This window comes from Haliotis asinina, chromosome 5 (assembly GCF_037392515.1).
Source record: "Haliotis asinina isolate JCU_RB_2024 chromosome 5, JCU_Hal_asi_v2, whole genome shotgun sequence".
In the NCBI taxonomy this organism is placed as follows: domain Eukaryota; kingdom Metazoa; phylum Mollusca; class Gastropoda; order Lepetellida; family Haliotidae; genus Haliotis; species Haliotis asinina.
In genome coordinates, this window is record NC_090284.1 from 1,284,563 (window position 1) to 1,307,982 (window position 23,420).

General features: G+C 44.2%; 1 protein-coding gene across 3 annotated transcripts; it reads right to left on the reverse strand.

Annotated features, from left to right (window-relative positions):
* Positions 1 to 5,895: 5,895 nt before the first annotated feature.
* LOC137283681 (uncharacterized) lies at positions 5,896 to 22,477 on the reverse strand. Of its 3 annotated transcripts, none has more exons than XM_067815330.1 (2): positions 22,307 to 22,477; positions 5,896 to 8,472 (listed from the first exon to the last, which is right to left on the reverse strand). In XM_067815330.1, the coding sequence occupies exon 2, from the start codon at positions 7,580 to 7,582 to the stop codon at positions 6,944 to 6,946; it is 639 nt and encodes a 212-aa protein (XP_067671431.1). In that variant the 5' UTR covers positions 7,583 to 8,472; positions 22,307 to 22,477; the 3' UTR covers positions 5,896 to 6,943. The 3 variants fall into 3 exon arrangements, with proteins under 3 accessions (XP_067671431.1, XP_067671430.1, XP_067671429.1); XM_067815329.1 differs by lacking the exon at positions 22,307 to 22,477 and adding an exon at positions 20,196 to 20,684; XM_067815328.1 differs by lacking the exon at positions 22,307 to 22,477 and adding an exon at positions 16,440 to 16,852 and having other exon boundaries at positions 5,899 to 8,472.
* Positions 22,478 to 23,420: the final 943 nt, after the last annotated feature.

The window sequence follows — 23,420 nt, forward strand, 5'->3', positions numbered from 1 at the left end:
ATATAGTATTCCCAGAAATTATTGAGAATCATGTTGCGTCATGTAACTCATTACGTTTATTAAAATCTGGCGTTTTACTTACATAAACATGTTAAAACATCATCCTTTTACAGTCTCGGTCTTGTTTTAGTATTTTGTTAGACCTCCTCGCTCAGCAATGCATGCCTGAATACGCCTAGGCACACTACCCATCAAAGTTTGTAGGTAATCGTGTGACAGGGTATCCCAATATTGGACCACCTCGGCCTTCATATCTTCAATATTTCTCAGTCCCTTTTGGTTTATTCTGTCCTTCATGACTCCCCACACATTCTCAATTGGGTTTAGGTCTGGGCTGTAACTGGGCCAGTCTAAAACTTGAACATTTTCGCCCGACAACCACTGTTTTGTGTAGCGCGCAGTGTGTTTTGGGTCATTATCATGCTGGAAAATCCATTCATCTTCATACAATGTTTGTGCTGTCGGAAGAAGGTGACCATTTAGAATGTCAACTTATCTTTCTTTTGTCTAGTTTCCCGTGAAAACACACAATGGCGTCACTCCGCGAGCCGATATGTCACCCCACATGTGAAACTTCGGGCTATGTTTTGGTCGCTGGTAGATAGGTTTGACAGTATCTCTGGTCCAAATTTTCACACAATTAGGGAAAAGCCAAACAGAACTTTCATCCGAAATGAAAACATTATCCCAATCTTGATTTTCATGAGCCCGACACCAGTTTAAACGTTTTTCCTTTTGTGCATCTTTCATCAACAGCGAGGGAATTCCACGTTTTTTCACCCAATTAAGTCTCTGTAATTCCTGCCTAACTGTTTCATTGCATACCTGAGGACTTCCTCTGCTAATCATTTCATTTCTGATGTTCTCAACACTTTTCAATTTGCCCCTACTCACAATCTGCCCAAGTCTTCGGCGATCCACAACACTGAATTTCCTAGGCCGACCTGCCCCTGCTTTGTGCTCTATCCCGGTTCCTGTTTGAATATTCTTCAAAGTTTTGTATACTGTAGACAGAGGAATACCATGTCTACAAGCTAACACTTTAGCATCAGCCTCACCCCTTTCAAAATCATCTAGAATGAGCTTTCTTTTCTCTCTTGCTGTAAATTTTGCCATGTCAACACAGGAAGCCGTCTGCTCAGACAAGGGAGATAACTCTTGACGTAATGAGCTGCCTTCTAAGCCTTCAAGAGTTGTCTCCCTTATTTAGTATGCTTAGTGCATAGTGAAAGCCTTTTTTCCAATCTTAGCATCATTAGAAAAAAAACAAAGATTTTCTCAATAATTTCTGGGAACACTGTACGTATACGGTGTGTTAAAGGCTTGTCTTCGTTCCAAAATCAAAACCAAGTATACTGAGTTAAAAAAGAAACTTCACATTCTTTCATCATGATCAGGGCACTATAAAAGGACAAGAATTGGTAAGATAGTTAAATCGTTATCATTTCATTGCTGAGATCTGTGTGATGTACTCGATACACTGACAGTGCCACAATCAGTTCCATTAGGCTACACCGCCGTTCCAATACATGGATATAAAACTGTTAAGTCACTATATGGACGTCGAGAATGGAGACTGTCGACCTCTAAACATCTCAGCCCTGGTTCGTGTCGTCGGCAGAAATCTGTCACGTACGTGACGTAGGACGAATTGACGGTCTTCAGCTCGTGACGTCACACGTGGTCGACCCGACCTTGGGCGATCAGAGGTGGTGCCTGATTGTTGTAGACGACCTCGCAAGTCATATACAGTACGACGGCTTCATCCCATTGCTCTTACGGCGTCAATAACTGATCTTTCCGCTTGCAACATGCCAAAGACATGTTCACGTTGCTCATTTGACAATCGTGGCATTTAAAATACCGTTAGAACTGTGGTTTAAAACTCTTTTTTAATTCCTGAGGCCAATGCAAACACGTGCAAATGAAGAAAACTTCAATGCGAAGATCACGTGATCGACTGCACGTGCAAAACCTGATTTAGCACTAAAGTCATTTCTACTACGAACGGATGGGTTTGAGTGGGTTTGAGTGAGTAACGTTTTTCTAGATTTGAAAGATAGGGATCCCATTTCGGATACATAGATGTATCAGGGAAAAATTATTCATTATTTTTGAAAATTACATTTTCTGAAGTTTCTTTTTTGACTCAGTATATATTGTATTACTGGTACATTTATATCAGTACGTTGAGATACTGCCAGGTGTCCGTGCTATATAAGTTTGGAAAAGGTAAACAGGCATTCCACATGCTATCGATCTCAACTGTACCAGGGAAGTTGTTTTCCTTATCTATAATTCAACATGCGTCATCTCATCAAGGATGCAGGACTGTTACTTGTAGTACATGCAGGTCGGTCTAATGGCGGACGTGCTCGGAACCCCAGAATATGCAGAGTTAATACCACAAATGTATGTTTCACTAACGCCACTGATATATCAGGTTTCTAAAGCAACACGAAGTTGCATCAGGTCTCCACGCGAGCCCATATATGGAACAATGTAAAGACACAGTGACACCAGCCGAGACTACCTCTCAATCGATCACCCCGTAGATCTCCACGTGATAAACCCAGGATATCTACCATGTATTACGTCGAGACTGCCACGAATCTCTCATTTGTCACAGTAGAGACATCTGAGTGTCTCTGGCCCAATGCCTCAAACGCCACAAGCTGTAGGCGTCAATTTGGTACCATGTCGAGATTGGTCCCAATGTATAACACGGCGCAAGATGTAGGTGTCTACTTGGAACCATGTCGAGATCGGCCCCAATGTATTGCATGGCACAAGGAGTAGGTCTCTACTTGGAACCATGTCGAGATCGGCCTCAATGTATTACATGGCACAAGGAGTAGATCTCTGCTTGTCATCTTATCGTGATCGGCCCCAATGTATTACATGGCACAGGGTGTAGATCTCTACTTGTCATATTGTCGTGATTGGTCCCAATGTATTACATGGCACAAGATGTAGATCTCTACTTGTCATCTTGTCCTGATTGGCCCCAGTGTATTATTTGGCACAAGGTGTAGATCTCTACTTGTCGTCTTGTCGTGACCCCCCTCATGGTGCTAATCTGTCTCTTGACCCAAACTGGATGTCTCTAGTGCCCGCAAATTACCAGATCTCATGGTATCAGACGATTATTCAGATCGATACCATCGAACTTGAATACTTTTCCTGGAAATCTTATAGCGCGTTGAAATCAACAATTACTGCAGTTGTGCTTGGGACATATCGATTTGTCATTAATGTCTTAAGTCATCAGGCACGTGGCGGTCGGGGAGAATGGCGTTGTTAAAAGATGTTAGAGTTGAACATACATATTTCTGTCGATGTTTATTGTATTTATTAGGGTTGGCGTTCTGTATGTAACCCTTTAATTTCCTCACAGTCGTGGTACCATTCACACAAATGAAATGATTTACAGTCAGACCAACTGGGCTACCAAATTGTATATATACACATGGAACTTGATTCAGCACACCAAATACATTTTATCAAAGGGGTGTAGCTACCGACGATAATAAAACATCAACGAGGCTATTGTTTTCATGTAATGTAAAAGACGGATTCAGTTTGAAAGAGTTTGTTAAAACGCATGCTACACTATCACATCATGAAAGCACAAAAACTGCCTGGCCGTTCAAGGAGCATAACAGTGTATGTGTATCATCCGTTTAATCCATATTCGATGTGCATGGAAGGACGGAAATGTGAGACAATGGGTGTGCATGGAGTGACAGAGATGTGAGACAATGGGTGTGCATGGAGTGACAGAGATGTGAGACAATGGGTGTGCATTGAGGGACGGAAATGTGAGACAGTGGGTATGCATGAAGGGGCGGAGATGTGAGACAATGGGTGTGCATGGAGTGACAGAGATGTGAGACAATGGGTGTGCATGGAGGGACGGAAATGTGAGACAGTGGGTATGCATGAAGGGGCGGAGATGTGAGACAATGGGTGTGCATGGAGTGACAGAGATGTGAGACAATGAGTGTGCATGGAGGGACAGAGATCTGACACAGAAGGTAGGCGTGGAGGGACAGAGATGTGGGACAATGGGTGTGCATGGAAGGACGGAGATATGAGAGTGTAGTGTGCATTGAGGGACGGAAATGTGAGACAGTAGGTGTGCATGGAGGGACAGAGATGTGACACAGTGGGTGTGCATGGAGGGACAGAGATGTGGGACAATGGGTGTGCATGGAAGGACAGAGATGTGAGACAATGGGTGTGCATGGAGGGACGGAGATATGAGAGTGTAGTGTGCATGGAGGGGCGGAGATGTGAGACAGTAGGTGTGCATGGAGGGACAGAGATGTGACACAGTAGGTGTGCATGGAGGGGTGGAGATGTGAGTCGGTGATGTGCATGGAGTGACAGAGATGTGAGACAATGGGTGTGCATGGAGTGACAGAGATGTGAGACAATGGGTGTGCATTGAGGGACGGAAATGTGAGACAGTGGGTATGCATGAAGGGGCGGAGATGTGAGACAATGGGTGTGCATGGAGTGACAGAGATGTGAGACAATGGGTGTGCATGGAGGGGCGGAGATGTGAGACAATGGATGTGCATGGAGGGGCGGAGATGTGAGACAATGGGTGTGCATGGAGGGGCGGAGATGTGAGACAATGGGTGTGCATGGAAGGGCGGAGATGTGAGACAATGGGTGTGAATGGAGGTGCGGAGATGTGAGACAATGGGTGTGCATGGAGGGGCGGAGATGTGAGAGTGTGGTGTGCATGGAGCTGGCATGACATTCCAGGCCATCGGGCGTCACCTTGGTAACCACCACTCCGTCATAAGAAACGCCAGCAAGCAGGTGCTGTCCAAGACTGACAAAATGGACCAGGGCAGCCCAGGAACACCACTCCACATGGACGATCGCCATCTAGCCCATCACGTGATGCACGAGCCCTCTTGAAGCAACACTGGGCGCCCATACGATGTTTGTCGACCAAGACCAAATCAAGGCTCTTGGCTTCAGTTCCCGAAATATGGAATCTTCGTGTCGTGATATTGCTGGTCAGACGGTAAAAGGCATCCCACCACAATTGTTAGCCCCCACCTGCCCTCCCCATTGAAACAACAACTGCAGTTACACACCTTAGGATGACATGGTCTTCAAAACAGACACATGTTTACATTTCATATCAACCCCTTGTGGCGTAATAAGAGTTTGCTTGTGACGACCGCTCTATACAGCGCCCTCCAGCAGCTGGTTCCGCTGTGTTTTCTAGTGTTCTTCCGTTACCATACGGATATGCTTCATGAGCAATGTGCTCTTCATAACCTGCTGCGATTCTATTTCATCTGTTACATTTACCTACATCGTCAGAAACTGCAAAACTCTTTTTCGATTTAATTCCATAGGAATTTCTCTCTAATTTCTTAGTTCTACTATTTGCCCTGTAAATCGTTGCTTTTTCTACTCTAACCGCATTAGATACCACCCCAAACTTTTCTTGCACACGGTACATGTTATGGAGTGTGACGCTGATCAAATTGACCCGACACACCAGGTGGATTTTGTCATTGTTGTTCTAAGAAGCTCCAGTAAAATCTCGGACACATCTACTTGTCTAGGCAATGACTACATGAGGTTCGATTTGAGGGAAACACCAAGCTCGCGGAGTTTCACCGACAAGCCCGCGGATTTCACCGCTATGCTCAAAAGCTTTCACTGTCATGCTCTCGTTTTACCTGCCTGCTCTCGCATGACACCATCATGATCTCGTGTTGCACCGCCATAGTCTCGTGTTGCACTGCCATGATTTCGTGTTGCAACTGCACCATTCGCTGCACCAAGAAGTGATACAGACGGTGAAGTATGAAGTATGGTAACTCTGGAGCACCACTCCTGCACTGTAAAGAACCACCAACGTCCAGCCAGACCTCAGTCCACTTTATTATATAGTTATCAAGTATAAAAATTAAACCTGAAAGTCCAGAATACACAATAACAACGCTGTAAATATCAACAATAACTGGAACAAATATACACGTAATTCAAAATTCAAATGTGTTTAAACATTCCACAGTTTGTGAAGCACGTGATGGTCTGCTGATGTAGCAGTATCTCGACACGGCGACAGGTGCGGCATAAAGTGAGATGTAAGGCCGGCGTCACCCACACACTGGAACACTGATCACGCAACTCCTTCACATCATTCAGTATCTCAGCACGAAACACGCATCCCTTGTCTTTAGATTCAAGCCATTGTAAACTATCAGCACATGAAGAAAACACACACCCCTGTACATGAAAGTAGCGTTCACTTCTACAAGAAGACATCACACTAGAATCGTTACAATATTCATAAATCTGGTGCCAAGGTTCGGATGAATAGTTGAAAAACCACATACGGGCGCCTGCAGGTGCCTGGTTCGATGCTTGGAGGTATTCTCGATGTTTCTTCATCAAATAATCTCACATCCTCATAAAACACAGGAAGTTCAAATATTTCTTATGAACAGGACACATGCATCTGCGAGAAACCTTCTTTTTGATATTGCACATCTCATTTATGAAATGCATATCTGCTGGACACTGTCAATGTATGTGCACTAACACACAGTATTTACGATTCTAATTCAGTTATTAATGTAAGTATTAGACCGCATGTGTCAGAAGAAGATCCGGTCAGTCACAGTAAAGGACAAGGCCGTGAGGCCGCCATGAGGCAAATGCGGCACAGTGGTACAAAGGCACGTGAACGCTATTACTGTACATGATGAGGCTGTCACCGAGGTGACATGACGGGATGTCAATGTCAGAACTCACCGGTTGAGCAGCCTGCAAGGTTTGTCCAGCTGCAACCCAGTTCCAACTGCAGGCTCAACACGATGGCAACTGCCAGACAACCCATTCCGATTCAACAAAGCACGTAGTGGCTCAATGACATGTGTACAGTTCATTTCTCTGTGTACCTTTAACACTTGGTGACCTGAGGACGTCGTAGGTCAGTTATCAAAGTTGTGCTACTACCCTCTGAGTTGTCTCCCTTTTGCTCCTCGATGCTCACAATGTCTGCGGTTTCTGTGTCAGACGAACTTTTTTGAAAACGGACGATAGGAGCTTTGATTGCGGGCAACGTCTGCCTACGTTCTTCGTGCTTAACCTTTTCGTAATAAGGCGATATCAAATTGGGTGCGAAGCGCAGGCGTTTCTTGTTCCTGGGCGGAAGCTCGGGCGTGTCATCCATATCCATACCGCAACAGATGCAAGGGCGGAGGCGCCGCGACTTCCGGTGGTACAGGATTCCAGAAGTGATGATGAGGGCAATACCTCCAAGAATAAGGAAGACGCCAAACCATTCGATCTCACCGCCTGCCGCGTGGACGATGTCTGTGAAGCCAAACACGGCGATCATGACGCCGCTGTAGAGGGACATGATGCCAAACAGGGCAATGTAGGCCCAGTACTCCTGCTTCAGGTGTTTCATGAAGGTATTAACAAACATTGTGACTGGTCGTTTGGGATTCTTGTATGCCGGTTGGGTGCTGATGGACCTTGGCGAATACACAATTTTTGGATTGCGGGTGTTGATCGTAGATGGTGGGTCAGTCATCAGTGATTAATTACAGAATGTACCCATGTGGTTCTTGGTATCAAGCAAGTTTGATGCCAAACTAGCTGAAGAGAACTAATCTGTTATTAGTTAGTTGGTGAATTCTTGCAGTTAGATGGGGCAATGGTACGGTTTGGGCAACAGTCGCTTCTCCCGCATCAACAGTGTGCATTGATCAAAAACTGCCGAGAATCCCTACGTCCAGGGGATTGTTCCAGTAATCACATGTTTTGTGGGGTGCTACTACCGACTTCTACAGCAAGGCTCTTATCACGTGATTTGTGAGGTGCTACCACCGACTTCTACAGCAAGGCTCTTATCACGTGATTTGTGAGATGCTACCACCAACTTCTACAGCAAGGCTCTTATCACGTGATTTGTGAGGTGCTACCACCGACTTCTAAAGCAAGGCTCTTATCCCGTGATTTGTCAGGTGTTACCACCAACTTCTACAGCAAGGCTCTTATCCCGTGATTTGTGAGATGTTACCACTGACTTCTAAAGCAAGGCTCTTATCCCGTGATTTGTCAGGTGCTACCACCAACTTCTACAGCAAGGCTCTTATCCCGTGATTTGTCAGGTGCTACCACCAACTTCTACAGCAAGGCTCTTATCCCGTGATTTGTCAGGTGCTACCACCAACTTCTACAGCAAGGCTCTTATCCCGTGATTTGTCCGGTGCTACTGCCGACTACTACAGCAAGGCTCTTATCCCGTGATTTGTCCGGTGCTACCACCAACTTCTACAGCAAGACTCTTATCCCGTGATTTGTCCGTTGCTACTGCCGACTACTACAGCAAGGCTCTTATCCCGTGATTTGTCCGGTGCTACCGCCGTCCTCTACAGCAAGGCTCTACATGTCTTCAGCGAGGTTGAGTTTCGCTTTCACCTGTTAAAAGATCGAAAACTTACTGAGTGCATCATCATACAACAAGAACAGACGGTTTTCAGTATATTTGTCCAGCATACTAGTACTTAATTAATAGAAGAATTTAACATATTTTAAACCTTATGCACTGAAACGTTTTCTCTCAGGGAGCCTTTACCTGTCTCATCCCTTGTCCCCCTCATCATCCCAGCACACACATCTCTCTCTTCCCCTACTCCTTGTCCCCCTCCTCCTCCCAAAACACACACACTTCTCTTCCCCTATCCCTTGTCCCCTCCTCCTCCCAATACGCACACCTCTCTCTTCTCCTATTCCTTGTCCCCCTCCTCCTCCCAACACACACACATCTCTCTTCCCCTATCCCTTGTCCCCCTCCTCCTCTCAATACACACATCTCTCTCTTCCCTATTCCTTGTCCCCCTCCTCTTCCCAACACACACACCTCTCTCTTCTCCTGTTCCTTGTCCCCTCCTCCACCCAACACACACACCTCTCTCTTCTCCTATCCCTTGTCCCCCTCCTCCCAACACACACACACCTCTCTTCTCCTATCCCTTGCCCCCCTCCTCCTCCCAACAACACTCCTCTCTCTTCTCCTATCCCATGTCCCCCTCCCCATCCCAACACACACATCTCTCTCTTCTCCTATTCCTTGTCCCCCTCCTCCTCCCAACACACATATCTCTCTCTTCTCCTATCCCTTGTCCCTCTCCTCCTCCTCCCAACACACACACATCTCTCTTCCCTATTTATTGTCCCCCTCCTCCTCCCAACACACTCATGTCTCTCTTCCCCTATCCCTTGTCCCCATCCTCCTCCTAATACACACCCCCCTCTCTCTTCTCCTATTCCTTGTCCCCCTCATCATCCCAGCACACACATCTCTCTCTTCCCCTATTCTTTGTCCCCTCCTCCTCCCAACACACACACCTCCCTCTTCCCCTATCCCGTGTCCCCCTCCTCCTCCCAACACACACATCTCTCTCTTCCCTATTCCTTGTCCCCCTCCTCCTCCCAACACACAGACCTTTCTCTTCTCCTATCCCTTGTCCCCCTCCTCCTCCCAACACACACACCTCTCTCTTCCCTATTCCTTGTCCCCCTCCTCCTCCCAACACACTCATGTCTCTCTTCCCCTATTCCTTGTCCCCCTCCTCCTCCCAACACACTCATGTGTCTCTTCCCCTATTCCTTCTCCCGCTCCTCCTCCCAACACACACACCTCCCTCTTCCCCTATCCCTTGTCCCCCTCCTCCACCCAACACACACTCCTCTCTCTTCTCCTATCCCATGTCCCCCTCCCCCTCCCAACACAGAGGTGTGTTTGTTGTCCCCCTCCTCCTCCCAACACACACTCCTCTCTCTTCTCCTATCCCATGTCCCCCTCCTCCTCCCAACACACACACCTCTCTCTTCCCTATTCCTTGTCCCCCTCCTCCTCCCAACACACAGACCTCTCTCTTCTCCTATCCCTTGTCACCCTCCTCCTCCCAACACACACACCTCTCTCTTCCCTATTCCTTGTCCCCCTCCTCCTCCCAACACACTCATGTCTCTCTTCCCCTATCCCTTGTCCCCCTCCTCCTCCCAACACACACACCTCTCTCTTCTCCTATCCCTTGTCCCCCTCCTCCTCCCAACACACTCCTCTCTCTTCCCCTATCCCTTGTCCCCCTCCCCCTCCCAACACAGAGGTGTGTGTGTTGTCCCCCTCCTCCTCCCAACACACACACCTCCCTCTTCTCCTATCCCTTGTCCCCCTCCTCCTCCCAACACACACATCTCTCTCTTTCCCATTCCTTGTCCCCCTCCTCCTCCCAACACACACACCTCTCTCTTCCCCTATTCCTTGTCCCCCTCCTCCTCCCAATACACACACATGTCTCTCTTTCCCTATTCCTTGTTCCCCTCCTCCTTCCAACACATACACCTCTCTCTTCCTCTATTCTTTGTCCCCCTCCTCCTCCAAATACACACACCTCTCTTCCTCTATTCCTTGTCCCCCTCCTCCTCCCATCACACACACCTCTCTCTTCTCCTATTCCTTACCCCCCTCCCCACATTAACTCTCACCTCTTCTATATCCATGTTCCAACTTCCCACCCAAGTCTTACCTCTCTTATTTCCACGTCCACCCCTCCCTTCCGCTCCAATCACCTATTCCAAACCCACCAAGCTTCTGATCTATCCTCCCCTTTTCTTCAATCCTTCACCCACGAACCTACCCTTCACCCCTGTTCCGAATCCCCAATGTGCCTGTTCGAGTTGAGTTAGTCCTTGCGTGGCCTCCCCCGACTTCAAGCGCTCACGTCCGGTGAGAGGCAGCTGTTACAGTCAGTCATTCATACAGACACTAGGCTGGGCATGTTCATATCAGATTTCTGTTATTCATTTTTTTCATCGCGCATACATATAAACCATTTACCTGTTAGCATGAGAACAATTACCACGACAGTATTAACCATGCCACTTGATGATAAATAGGAAATCAATATACACACAAATACAGGCAATATCTATCAAGCTTTATTCCGCTTTTGCAAATAGCTGTAACGAAGAATTTGGCATTCTACTGTGAATCTACACCAGGATGGTCACCAGTTGGTGACACGAACACCAGGAGGACCTTAAAAACCCAGATGATGACCTGCATACAGCCCAACTCACAGCACACTGGTTCTGTGATACGTCCTAGCTGAACTGTCTGAAACTGATGCTTTCAACTGTTACTTTTTTTTCCCTACCGGTTACTCCTGTCTCCGCATAAGAAGTCCCTAGCACAATGGCCACCTTAGATACACGTGTAGCGATGATTTAAACCTCGTGAAAGTTTAATGTAGCCAGTCAAACGACGCATGGCTTGAGATAATGAAAGGTTAAATTCTCGTACCGACACTTAACTGCCAATATGTTTTTTGTTATGCCGTTGTTGCCTTCTTTGGGGATGTATTATGATAGAGACATAATGTGATGGGACAGTACGCCCCAGTACACACACCTGCATCGTGTAGAACATGGTAGTAGATACACCCGATATACCCATGTTGGCATTGGTTACACACAACAAACATCCAAGTCATGTCCCTGCAGAATGCTTATCAGACATGCTTATGTGCTGACAATATTGGCAAATACGTCATCAAGACTACACAGCATCTCAAGCATCAACAGTAACAACATGAGAAATGTATTGTTTAGCTCGATAGTTGGGAAGAAGATTCTTCTGTGGGAAATCTGTTGAGACTTTAAAATAACGGGTTTCCTGACAACATGAGAACAGTAAAAATGCATTTTATACATTTCGTAAACATTGTAGCATTTATGTAATGTTTGTATTTTTAAATGTACCAACTAAAGTTCTTGTCTGACTGGGTCTGTCGGCCGTGTTTTACGACGTATCTGACTGCAGTCAACAGTCGGGGTAACAGAGGGCTTGGACAGGTTACCCCTGTCAACAGAAGACGTAAGTCAGGATAACAGAGGGCTAGGACAGGTTACCCTTGTCCCAGATCAGGTAAATACTATTCACTACCCCGTCCTGAGTACAGTACCCTTCGTTACGTGGTTTATCTGAACCGAATACATAAACAAAACTTATAATATGACCAGAAATTTTCTGTATGTATGTATGTATGTATGTATGTATGTATGTATGTATGTGTGTGTGTGTGTGTGTGTGTGTGTGCGTGCGTGCGTGCGTACGTACGTGCGTGTGTGTGTCTGTTTGTTCGTTCTTCAATCATAAAATCATGAGCACGGTGTAATCTTTCACTCTGTATAAAGCTTTTCATTACCTTCTGATCTGTAGATTAAAGAACAAAATATGACCAAATATTGACTGTCACTCAAGGGTATATTTATGTAAAGATGTAAAGGGTGTTGGAGTCGTGTTACCTCGAGCACCCACGTTTAGAATTTCTACACGTCCCGGTTCAATACTGCAGTCTGTGCACACTATGACCAACAGAAGCAATGAAGTGCCTGATGCTTTGATCGAGCGCTTTTTCAGTGGAGCTATGATGTATCGGTTTAAAACGGTGGTGATTAGGATGACATATGTTGGCCTCAGTGGACATCAACCACACATTGAAAGTTTTTGCGTAGTTACAGCAGATGCATATATGTATCAACATGAAGGACATCTGTCTAACTGCAATGACCTGAGGCCATGGGAGGGAATCAATCATACAGATTACACAGAGGAACAGGTCGGCGATGGAACGCCAACATTAATGGAGATCGTTGCATAACTGTTCTGATTGCCTGTAACACGTGTTTTACCTAAATGGGTCACAAACATACAGAGTGATATAAAGATATACAACACATAAATCACTTAAATATCAATTACTCTCCAGCATTTCAGCTGTGATGTAATTATACTTTTTAGATTTTAGTAATGCATTTTACCGCAAACGAAAATGGAAAATCAAGTTTGATTTCATTGATAATCTATATAGTTAATATTTCAAATTATCTAATATTATTATTGTTGGTTTAGCAACTAGACTTTCACACTTTCATATGGTGCTCTGACTGTGGAACTAGAGAGTATACAATCTATCTGTCTTACAGTGCAAAACAACACAGAAAATCTATTTGCCCCCTGTCCAATTTTGTAACAAACGATGACCTCGAGGTTTATGTAAGCACGGCGTTTAGCTAATGGTTAACATTAAATACGCTTTTACCAAACGGCCCACTATTATATCACATCGATAACTGGTCATCTGCGGTGTCTTCCCAAAACGCAAACCCGGTAAAACAACATTTATTGTGGCTGGATGCCTGCGTGATGAGTTGGCTGGACCCTTCATTACGAAAGATGGTATCACCCATGTAACGAGTTTTGACAATGTAGCAAGTGATTCTTTATTTCATCAATATCTATTTAATCAATAATATTTAAAAGTTATATAAAATATCTATATAGGCGACCTGATAAGAATAGTACTTTACCAGAGACACAGGATACATATTTCAGGGATTTAAACTAAATGCTGTATGACGAGACGACTGTGGGCAGGAGTAGGATGTTTACATTGTACACTGTATTACTGACAATAGGTATGAAGATCGTACTGATTGAGTAAACGATGAACTGTCTTATTATATAACAATTGCAGAAATAATATCTGCAGCAGACGATGCTAAACTGAATATGTCACCGGGAGACGATGTTATTTTAACAGAATGTTGAAAGGAAATTAAGAAGACATGATTGCACCCTAACTTGCTTTATTGGTTTTACAAATGTTGTGTGTAGGTGGTTGCCCTGCTGCTTGGACTACTGCTATTATAATAACTATATATAAAAAGGGAAGTAATAATAAAAACGGTGACTAAATGGGCACATCGTTGTTAAACACTTTGTGCAAATTTATTACATCTTCCATAACAAGATTATTAATACCATTTTCGATATGTCGAAGGTGTGATTGTTTATTGGTAAATACCAATGTGTGTGTGTTTGTTTGTGTGTGTGTGAGTGAGGGTGTGTATATGTGTGTGTGTCCGTGAGTGTGTGTGTGAGTGTGTGAGAGTGTATGTGTATGTGTGTATGTGTTAATTGTTTATTGGTAAATACCAATGTGTGTGTGTTTGTTTGTATGTGTGCGCGTGTGTGTATGCGTGTGCATGTGTGTATGAGTGTGTGTGTGTGTGTGAATGTGTGTGTGTCCGTGTGTGTGTGCGTGTATGTGTGAGTGTGTGTGTGTATGTGTGTGCGTGCGTGCGTTAGAAAACATCATTCAACATTCATCTATTGTTTAAAAGTAAATAACTCGAAGAGGCAGATTTTACTGTGGATTCCGTGTATTTAACCGAAATAAATTATTTTATCTTCTTTTGGTATCCATTATTTTGATTGTTTCACTGGTTAAGGATGTCCACATAGTCCGCGTCCCAGCATGGTCGAAGTAATTAGTGTGCATTTGTTATCTGCAGTTTGGGAGGTCTGCGTTTTGGGAGGTCTGCGTTATGGGAGTGAACGTCAGCCGCTATTAATAATAAACTGGGCAATCGTGTTACTGCTCTATATTTATACGTGTTAACCAACGCCCCATGTCCTCCTCGGGTAGAGTTTATTGCATTAGGAATCTGTTGTTAAACCTTCATTGCACAAAGTAGCGACACAGTTTGCGGAGTGATACTGAAAACACAATGGGTATAAGTTAAGGACATCGATTTATTGTAATGACTAAATCCTGGTGAATATATGACACATGTAGGCATGGCATCAGTGAAGAAAAAACACGCCAAGTCAGCCGTTTCTGACAACACCCGAGCCCATGTGAATCATACCATCCTCAGAAGCAGCATGAGCATTCTCCGGGCCAACCAGTAAGACAACAGAATCACCAGACGACTCAATCAGACAATCAACAGAGATCAAGGCTGTTACCTCCCTACAGTTAGCCATCATCAGACTGGTGAGGTGGGGTTCCCTAGTGATTAAAGCGTTCACTCGTTACTCCAGTGTAAAACCCAAACTCACTCATTCATCATCTAATTAATGATGATCAACGGTAATCCTTCCCTACCCTTTGTTCATCGATCCGTTACGATCAGCAGTGTCCCCCACACTGAACAGCTACCTCTTGAACTGCACATCCTGAAATGCCCTTCATGTAAATATTCTCTTTGTGTATAATGTTGTGTATCACCTGGATGATAACCGGAACGTGGCATCTGTTGCATTAAATAAGTTCTCTACCCGTACTCGCTGTTCATCCCTATCATACCAACTTCACAATGAGCTAAACTTTGGTGGTGGTAAGTTCCTGGTCGGTACTGAATTCGTCAGTTATACTAACTTTGTAGTCCCGTTCTGTAAGCAAAAAGGCTTCAACGCTGTTGAAGGTGAAAGTCCATTTTTCAGTCGTCTGTAGTTTATATTCCAATTTAAGGTATGATAGACCTCTCCTACCCCTGACATTCTGGATTACAATGAATCTTATCATTGACATGGAGCGTTCTAGAATGTAATTTATAATATATTCTGTCATCTTGCAGATTATCTCATCAAGTATGTCCACCATATGCATTGATCACCCAGGCCGGACACAAAAGGTCAACCTTTCACCTAGTCATCCCATCTTCAAGCAGCATTCAAAGTATGACCGCCATTTGCCCTGCATACTATAAGCACCCTGGACTGTTTTCGATATTCCTAAAGTAACCTACTAATTCGTCAAAATCGATGTGCTCAAATTTCACCCGGACAATTACACTCTGACATTCATTCGGTATATGTGCCATCCCGTTACAAGATTATGCTTCCAGAAATATTCCACGCAAATACCATGGTCATCTATCACTCTGGCATGTATGCTTGATCAGGGCGAAGTGTATATACAGGCTGTTGGCAACACTGTATATCACAACACACGACTAGTAGCCATTCTCTGGTTTTCCAAATGTTCAAGCTATTCATATTATTGCACCTATTTATATTTGTATTTGAAACAGCACATGTGTATGTAAGTGTGGAGTAGCGTGATTCTGGCAGAGAGCCAGTACAGTTTGACGTGTTTCACGAGGTTTCACGTTAGCGTCTAGACTCTGCTTGTTATTGAACTGTTCTCTACGATTGTTGGGTTCACACAGGGTAGATTTTTGTGTTTACACGAGATTAATTGATAGATTTACATATGGTAGACACATACAGCGGTAGACACATACAGCGGTAGACACATACAACGGTAGACACATACAGCGGTAGACACATGACCCTCGCTCTCCGTATATTATTCTTACCCAGTTGATTATTTCTCCTGTATCGTACTGGCCTGTATCGTACTGGCCTGTATCGTACTGGCCTGTATCATACTGGCATCACTAGTTCACTAGATTAAGATGCCAATTCACCGAACAGCGTTAACATCGCTGTCTACAGCACATGGTCGTACAGCACATCTTGCCTAACATGTCTGTGTATGCATCATGCCAAACGATTACATACATACCAGGTGGTGTCAGCTGTTCCGTCACACAGGTAGGAGAAATGAGGTCCATATCTCACAGGTACACAAACCACACTTCCAGACATCTGATCCACGCCAGATAAACCCATCCGGGTGTTAATGTAACCTGGCATTTAACTCCGAAAATAGTGCAGAGGGATTACTGCATACGTAACCATACACTCCGTGCAACACAACTCTGCTATATGCACATAGATTCATAATGTCATTTCGTTCCGCTCCAACAACTGCATCATCACAACTTGGGTCGATACAACGCGCACGGTGGACGGAGTCTACGGTAAGTAGCTCAACTGCTGGCGAATCTAACTCAACAGATTCATTTGACAACGCAAACAAACAGACTATTCATGGGAACATCACACACTTGGCTGTCATTAGGAAAACTCTCTCGTACAGAATTATTGACCATGTGTGAGAATGCTGGTGTCTTGCAGTGAAGATATTAGCATTGGCGCACATTAGACACTGGTGTCATACATTTTGTCACCGTCTGTGAACACAACTGTGACTGACGGCACCATTGCCAGTCTAGTATTATTCGGCCACGATCGACAGCAAGAAATAAAATCAGAAAATATTTTGATAAAACATAAGATTTCGAAACAGTGAGAAATGCGAGGTTACATTTAACCGGCTCAAAATACGGCACTCTGTGACAAGCGGAGCTGAACCGTTGGGTGATGTTGATCGATAAATGTTTCATCCAACTAATCGTAGTTAGAGCCTAGCTGTCAATCATGAAACCATTTAGTTGGCTGCTTTGTATCACAGTTTTAGGGATGCTTGTGTCCTTATTGCATGATGGTCATTGTACTCTCATGGGAAGGTCAGTCATAGGTGAGCCAAAGAAGCGATGAATTATATATATGGCACAAATGAAGCACCCACGGTTCTCGTCCTACAGTCTCATCTCAGAGGCGGTGAAAACCTGAACAGTACCAAGTTGTTGCTCTGTCATCATCACAACACCGCCATCAACACCATCACAACAACCACCATCATCATCATCATCATGTTTCGGAGATCTATCGCGGTTATGTATATTAGTCCCACATTAAAGATCACAGTTACGTTGACGTACACCTTGGGTGAAGATCATACCCTACGCTACAGATTAAACACAGATCACAGTTACGTTGACGTACACCTTGGGTGGAGACCATACCCTACGCTACAGATTAAACACAGATCACAGTTACGTTGACATACACTTTGGGTGAAGACCATACCCTACACTACAGATTAAACACAGATCACAGTTACGTTGACGTACACCTTGGGTGAAGACCATACCCTACGCTACAGATTAAACACAGATCACAGTTACGTTGACATACACCTTGGGTGAAGACCATACCCTACGCTACAGATTAAACACTGATCACAGTTACGTTGACATACACCTTGGGTGAAGACCATACCCTACGCTACAGATTAAACACTGATCACAGTTACGTTGACATACACCTTGGGTGAAGACCATACCCTACGCTACAGATTAAACACTGATCACAGTTACGTTGACATACACCTTGGGTGAAGACCATACCCTACGCTACAGATTAAACACTGATCACAGTTACGTTGACATACACCTTGGGTGAAGACCATACCCTACGCTACAGATTAAACACTGATCACAGTTACGTTGACATACACTTTGGGTGAAGACCATACCCTACGCTACAGATTAAACACAGATCACAGTTACGTTGACATACACCTTGGGTGAAGACGATACCCTACGCTACAGATTAAACACAGATCACAGTTACGTTGACGTACACCTTGGGTGAAGACGATACCCTACTGTCCAGTCTGAACACAGATCACACATTCAAATTACCACCCTCTGCTTAGTAACTCTCTTTGCTAGTTCCAAGGGGCAACATTTGACACGCGAGGAGATCATCACTCTCTGTGCTATTCCCAGGGAGGCAACATTTGGCAGGAGAGGAGACCATCACTCTCTGTGCTAGACCAAGGGAGGCAACATTTGACAGGAGAGGAGAATATCTCCCTCTGCTATTCCCAGGGAGGCAACATTTGACAGGAGAGGAGATCTCCTCTCTGTGTGCTAGACCAAGGGAGGCAACATTTGACAGGAGAGGAGATCTCCTCTCTGTGTGCTAGACCAATGGAGACATTTGACAGGAGAGGAGATCATCTCTCTCTGTGCTAGACCAAGGGAGGCAACATTTGACAGGAGAGGAGATCTCTCTGTGTGCTAGACCCAGGGAGGCAACATTTGACAGGAGAGGAGATCTCCTCTCTGTGTGCTAGACCCATGGAGACATTTGACAGGAGAGGAGATCATCTCTCTCTCTCTCTCTGTGTGTGTGTGTGTGTGTGTGTGTGTGTGTGTGTGTGTGTGTGTGTGTGTGTGTGTGTGTGTGTGTGTGTGTGTGTGTGTGTGTGTGTGTGTGTGTGTGTGTGTGTGTGTGTGTGTGTGTGTGTGTGTGTGTGTGGTGTTAGTCCCAGGGAGGCAACAGTTGACGAGAGAGGAGATCATCTCTCTGTGTGTGAGTCCCAGGAAGGCAACAGCTAATATATAACTTAATCTAGTCACCACATGCTCACACTGAAAAAGGGCAACAACTTCCGTGTTTAGACTGTATCAGTTTCAATGGTTTGCGAGAAGTGTAATGGTATTTGTATTTCCAAGTGGTCTGTTCTCAAGGTGTCGGAGGTATTCGAATTGCCATGCTCCATTTACAGTTACCGGGAATGGCGGCGATAAAGTCATCCACACATAGAAAAGTAAACACATTATATTGTAGTTATCCAGGTCAGAATAAGTCAGAGTGCGATATAGGATTATTGAATAATATCAAGTTATTTACACCGTTGAGCCTGGAGAGTCTATAGCAATGATTTGCCCAAGTGTAAACCCACCCCTGCTTCAGAGTAACAGACACCATTTTGTTCTCAGTACAAATCTATTGCTACAGCCGAGGCTGTAAAACATACAGATTGGCATCAGTATTATTCAGCGTTCAGCCAACGTGAATGAATATTTGTTGTCATACTGAATATCGCTGTCTCCATAATCGATCAACCAACTGTGTGTCGCTGGTGTTTCTTCCCAGCGCCTGGTCTACAGTCTTGTGTATGGGTTGTCATTGGTGACAGATCAACCACAGCGACATCGGAGCTTGTGGAATCTGGTGACAACGCCTTCAACTCGACCAAGAATATAACTTACACCACTAACATTACCTCTGCTAATACATGACTAATTATCACCGTTCCATTGTTACGGTGTTACAGGTAAAGCATTTGTATATGTCAGTATATCACGATGTGTGTATCGTAATGCTAAATGTCGTTAAATATCATTTTGGAAAATAAATTATTTTATTTGTATAAAGTATTAACCTGTAACAATTACAATCATGACAGTGTATGTACACATAGAGAGATCAACAGACCTGGCTTTCTGACACAGTGCCTCGCAGGTCGATGCTACATCAATATTGATATAAATATTGACAGGGAGACATGGCGGTTTCACATGTATTGATTGTTACATGGAAATTAGGTTATCCCCCCGCAAAACGTCAGGGTATATAAAACTGTGCGGTATTCAACAGATAAACAAATAGTATTGAACTACGTTTTCTTAAAAAAAACATCAACCCTCAGAGAATGACAATGCAACAACTCCCCCAATACAAAGACCAACAGTTACAGTATTATCTGCAATGTGTGTAACGAAGTCAATGTCATACTCACAGCGGTGTGATCTGGTGTTGTTTGGTCGTTCTCACCGGCGTCAAGTGCTTTTCCTTTTTCACTAAACACAACAACCCGCTACCATCTATACAACTGAATATTTCACCAATAGATTGGCATTGATCGATACAGGAATCGATTCTTCATTGTGCAGCGTTCTTGTGATTACCGCCACTACACGGCGTGTACCGGACTTTCTTCTGTGCTGACATTTCTGAAAGGTGTATACAACTTGGTGGAGACACACTCGCACCCGTATGTGTGTACATAACTGTGAACACACTAGAACCACCTGGCTATGGATCAAGACACACATTTTCACATCATTGGGTTGGATACATAGGAAACATACTGGATCTTCACATACACACTGTCACATCAGTAGGTTGCAGTTCTGGGCAAGGTATTGCTTAGTAATATTTGTTTTGTAGAGATCCCCAGAAAGGTGTTTATGTAGAGCACGACGTAGCAGATGAAGTGTTGAAGTATTACGTCATTACAAGCCTGTCAAGCACACCTGGGCACACGATGTCCATAACAGGATATTGTGGTGATATGCAAGTAGTACTGATATCAGCTCGGGAAATATGACAGGGCCTATTAGTACTGTCTCATTCAGGCCGAGGGTATACATAGTCCCTAAAATATTTAGGTGTTCGCTGATAACCCTTTCCAAATGCTGGGTAAATGGTTATTGTCATGCCCCCATTAACATGATTGGTTCACAAAACGGAGCTGCCATTTAACAGACTGACAGATGTCAATACTGTTATAACTAATGTCCAAACTGAGCATATGCCATTTACTGCCCGTTTGGGTCAAAATGATGCCGATGAATCACAATCGAACTCGAAATGGGTTCATGATGAAACATCATTACAACGCAGACCAACTCTGAAAGAAAAAGGTTTCATAAGGTTTGTCCCAAAAATGTGAAAAGTTATTTAACAAACTATGATCATTGTATTAATTTTCCGCGTGAAGTTTTACGAGTGTACAGTAACGGTAGTGTTGTAGCAACAGCCTCAAGGGCGGGTCGCACCTGCTATTGTCGCGTCAGATCAAGCAGACAACCGAGTTATTGACGCAAGGACTATGAGACAATGAAATTCACCTTTGACATCATGGCGAAAGTGAACGGGATCACCTTAAACAGGCCCTGGACAAATTTTTAAACGGAGTGCATGTGCAGCGTTGTTGTGTGAAAGACAGTTGAAAACCTGAATGAGACAACATGCAACCGAGTTAGGCACAACCCAGGAGGTTGTAACAAAAGTATGACTCCTGACAAACCTGACAAAACAAAATTGTTTTCATAAAGAATTAGTAAGCAATGCTATTAGAAGACTCAGTAGCAAAAATAAAGTCCTTTCCTTACGCATCTTGCCCGAAAAAGGATTCAAACCAGTGTTTTGAATGAAACTTGGGACGCCAGCTACACTGCAAGCACACAGTGGGTAGATAGCTCCTCTACATAACCATGTAACAAGAAACTGATAAATTCCGGCCCAAATGTGTTGTGTTACAACAGCTAAATGTTGTCATCCTAATCTGCATATGCTGCAGAAGGAAGGAACTGGTCAAATGTAAATTAGCAAACAAAAAGACTACATGTATAGGTCAACTTTTTTAATAAGATAATATATTCAGTTTTTCCTAATTTGAAAATTACTATTTCTCTATTATATATTGACATATTTGTTATCATTTGTCAAATTTACATATTACCCGACGTCAGGGGAAATGCACTCAATTCCCTGATTCCATATACCTGTAACGTGTATGATATTAAACCGAGAACGATCGTCAGTCGAAACACACAGACACACACACAGACACACACAGACACACACAGACACAGACACACACACACACACACACACACACACACAGGCAGACACACACACACACACACACACACGCACACACGCACACACGCACACACACACACACTTTCTCAAATGTGCAGCGGGTATATTTCACGCTCTGAAGAGTTGAACTCGTTACACTTCCTGGGTCCTCTGAACTACATTTGTCAGTTGAATGTGCGCTGCATGGAGCTCCCGGAATCCCTTAATGTCTGACCGTGTCGAGGTATTCTACACACCTACCTCTCAACATCAGACCAGTCCGTGTCTGCTGGCAGCTATTTGTATGGCAATTTCTGGCCTTCCTGTTGTGTATATTTAATCCACCTTTCACTAGCAGTAGTAGCTAGCTCACAAACGGTATCGACTTCCAGATAGTCGACGTGCTATGTGTCGCAACTCTGTTGCTCCATCTGTCGCCGCTGTTGAAGCAGCCTGATGGAGAATGTTGGTCAGGGCTTAGACCATATCTTTTGCTGCTCATATCACATATTCACTGGGTTTAAGTCACATATATCACACCTGTTGAAATATACAGAGCTGTGTAATCGTTGGGCTGGTCAAGGAGGACGCGCTTAGGGTTTTTTTTGGCTTTAACAATACACTTCATGTTGAACTGTAACACCGTTGGGTAAGTGACACGTTGATGACACGTGTTCATATACGCACACATCTGTGTCAGATGTACACTCAATAAGCAGATGGATGCAGCGTCTGATCAATGGGAATCCAGTTTCACGGAGTGCAATCTCTTCACTGGGATTTCTGCATATGCTGTGTAACAGTGTTCCAGCGATATTGTCGGAGTCTGACTGTCTGTCTTACTTGTCTCCTCTTGCTAAAGACAAGCTCCAGCCAGGATCTTCATGCACTTTAATAATGAGTGCATTATTAGTAAACAGCCGCAATAACAAGTAATGCACCAGCACGAGTACCCTTGAACATCCGGTTTAGAATAGGTCTTTATGTTGTCAGTGTTACAATACTGGCTATCATTTTTTAAATTAGCTTTTTTCTCTTGATTTTCTTGTTTGAGACACCTTACAAATTTCTTTAACGCACCTCACTTGAGAAAACAACTGAGCGTCAGAAGAAAGTTTACAAGCCAACGTCTATTCATTATCCTTTCCGTTGAGCATTTTACGGCCCTTCCATGTCTTATGCGAAGGACATTTCAGACGGCCTGGTGAATGTACCACATCAACAGTAGAGTACTTGACTTACAGCTACATAACCTTTGCTCAGAAACAGCATACAATACAGAGACTGCTTAATATCTGGACTGGCATGATCGTTCATGGTTCTACACATTACAATAAGCTATGCGGAGTTGCGTCCCTTGGTGTGATTGTCGATT

What these genes read in the sequence shown, in the direction of transcription:
- LOC137283681 (XM_067815330.1), bottom strand. Translation starts at nt 7,582, where the DNA reads ATGACTGACCCACCATCTACGATCAACACCCGCAATCCAAAAATTGTG.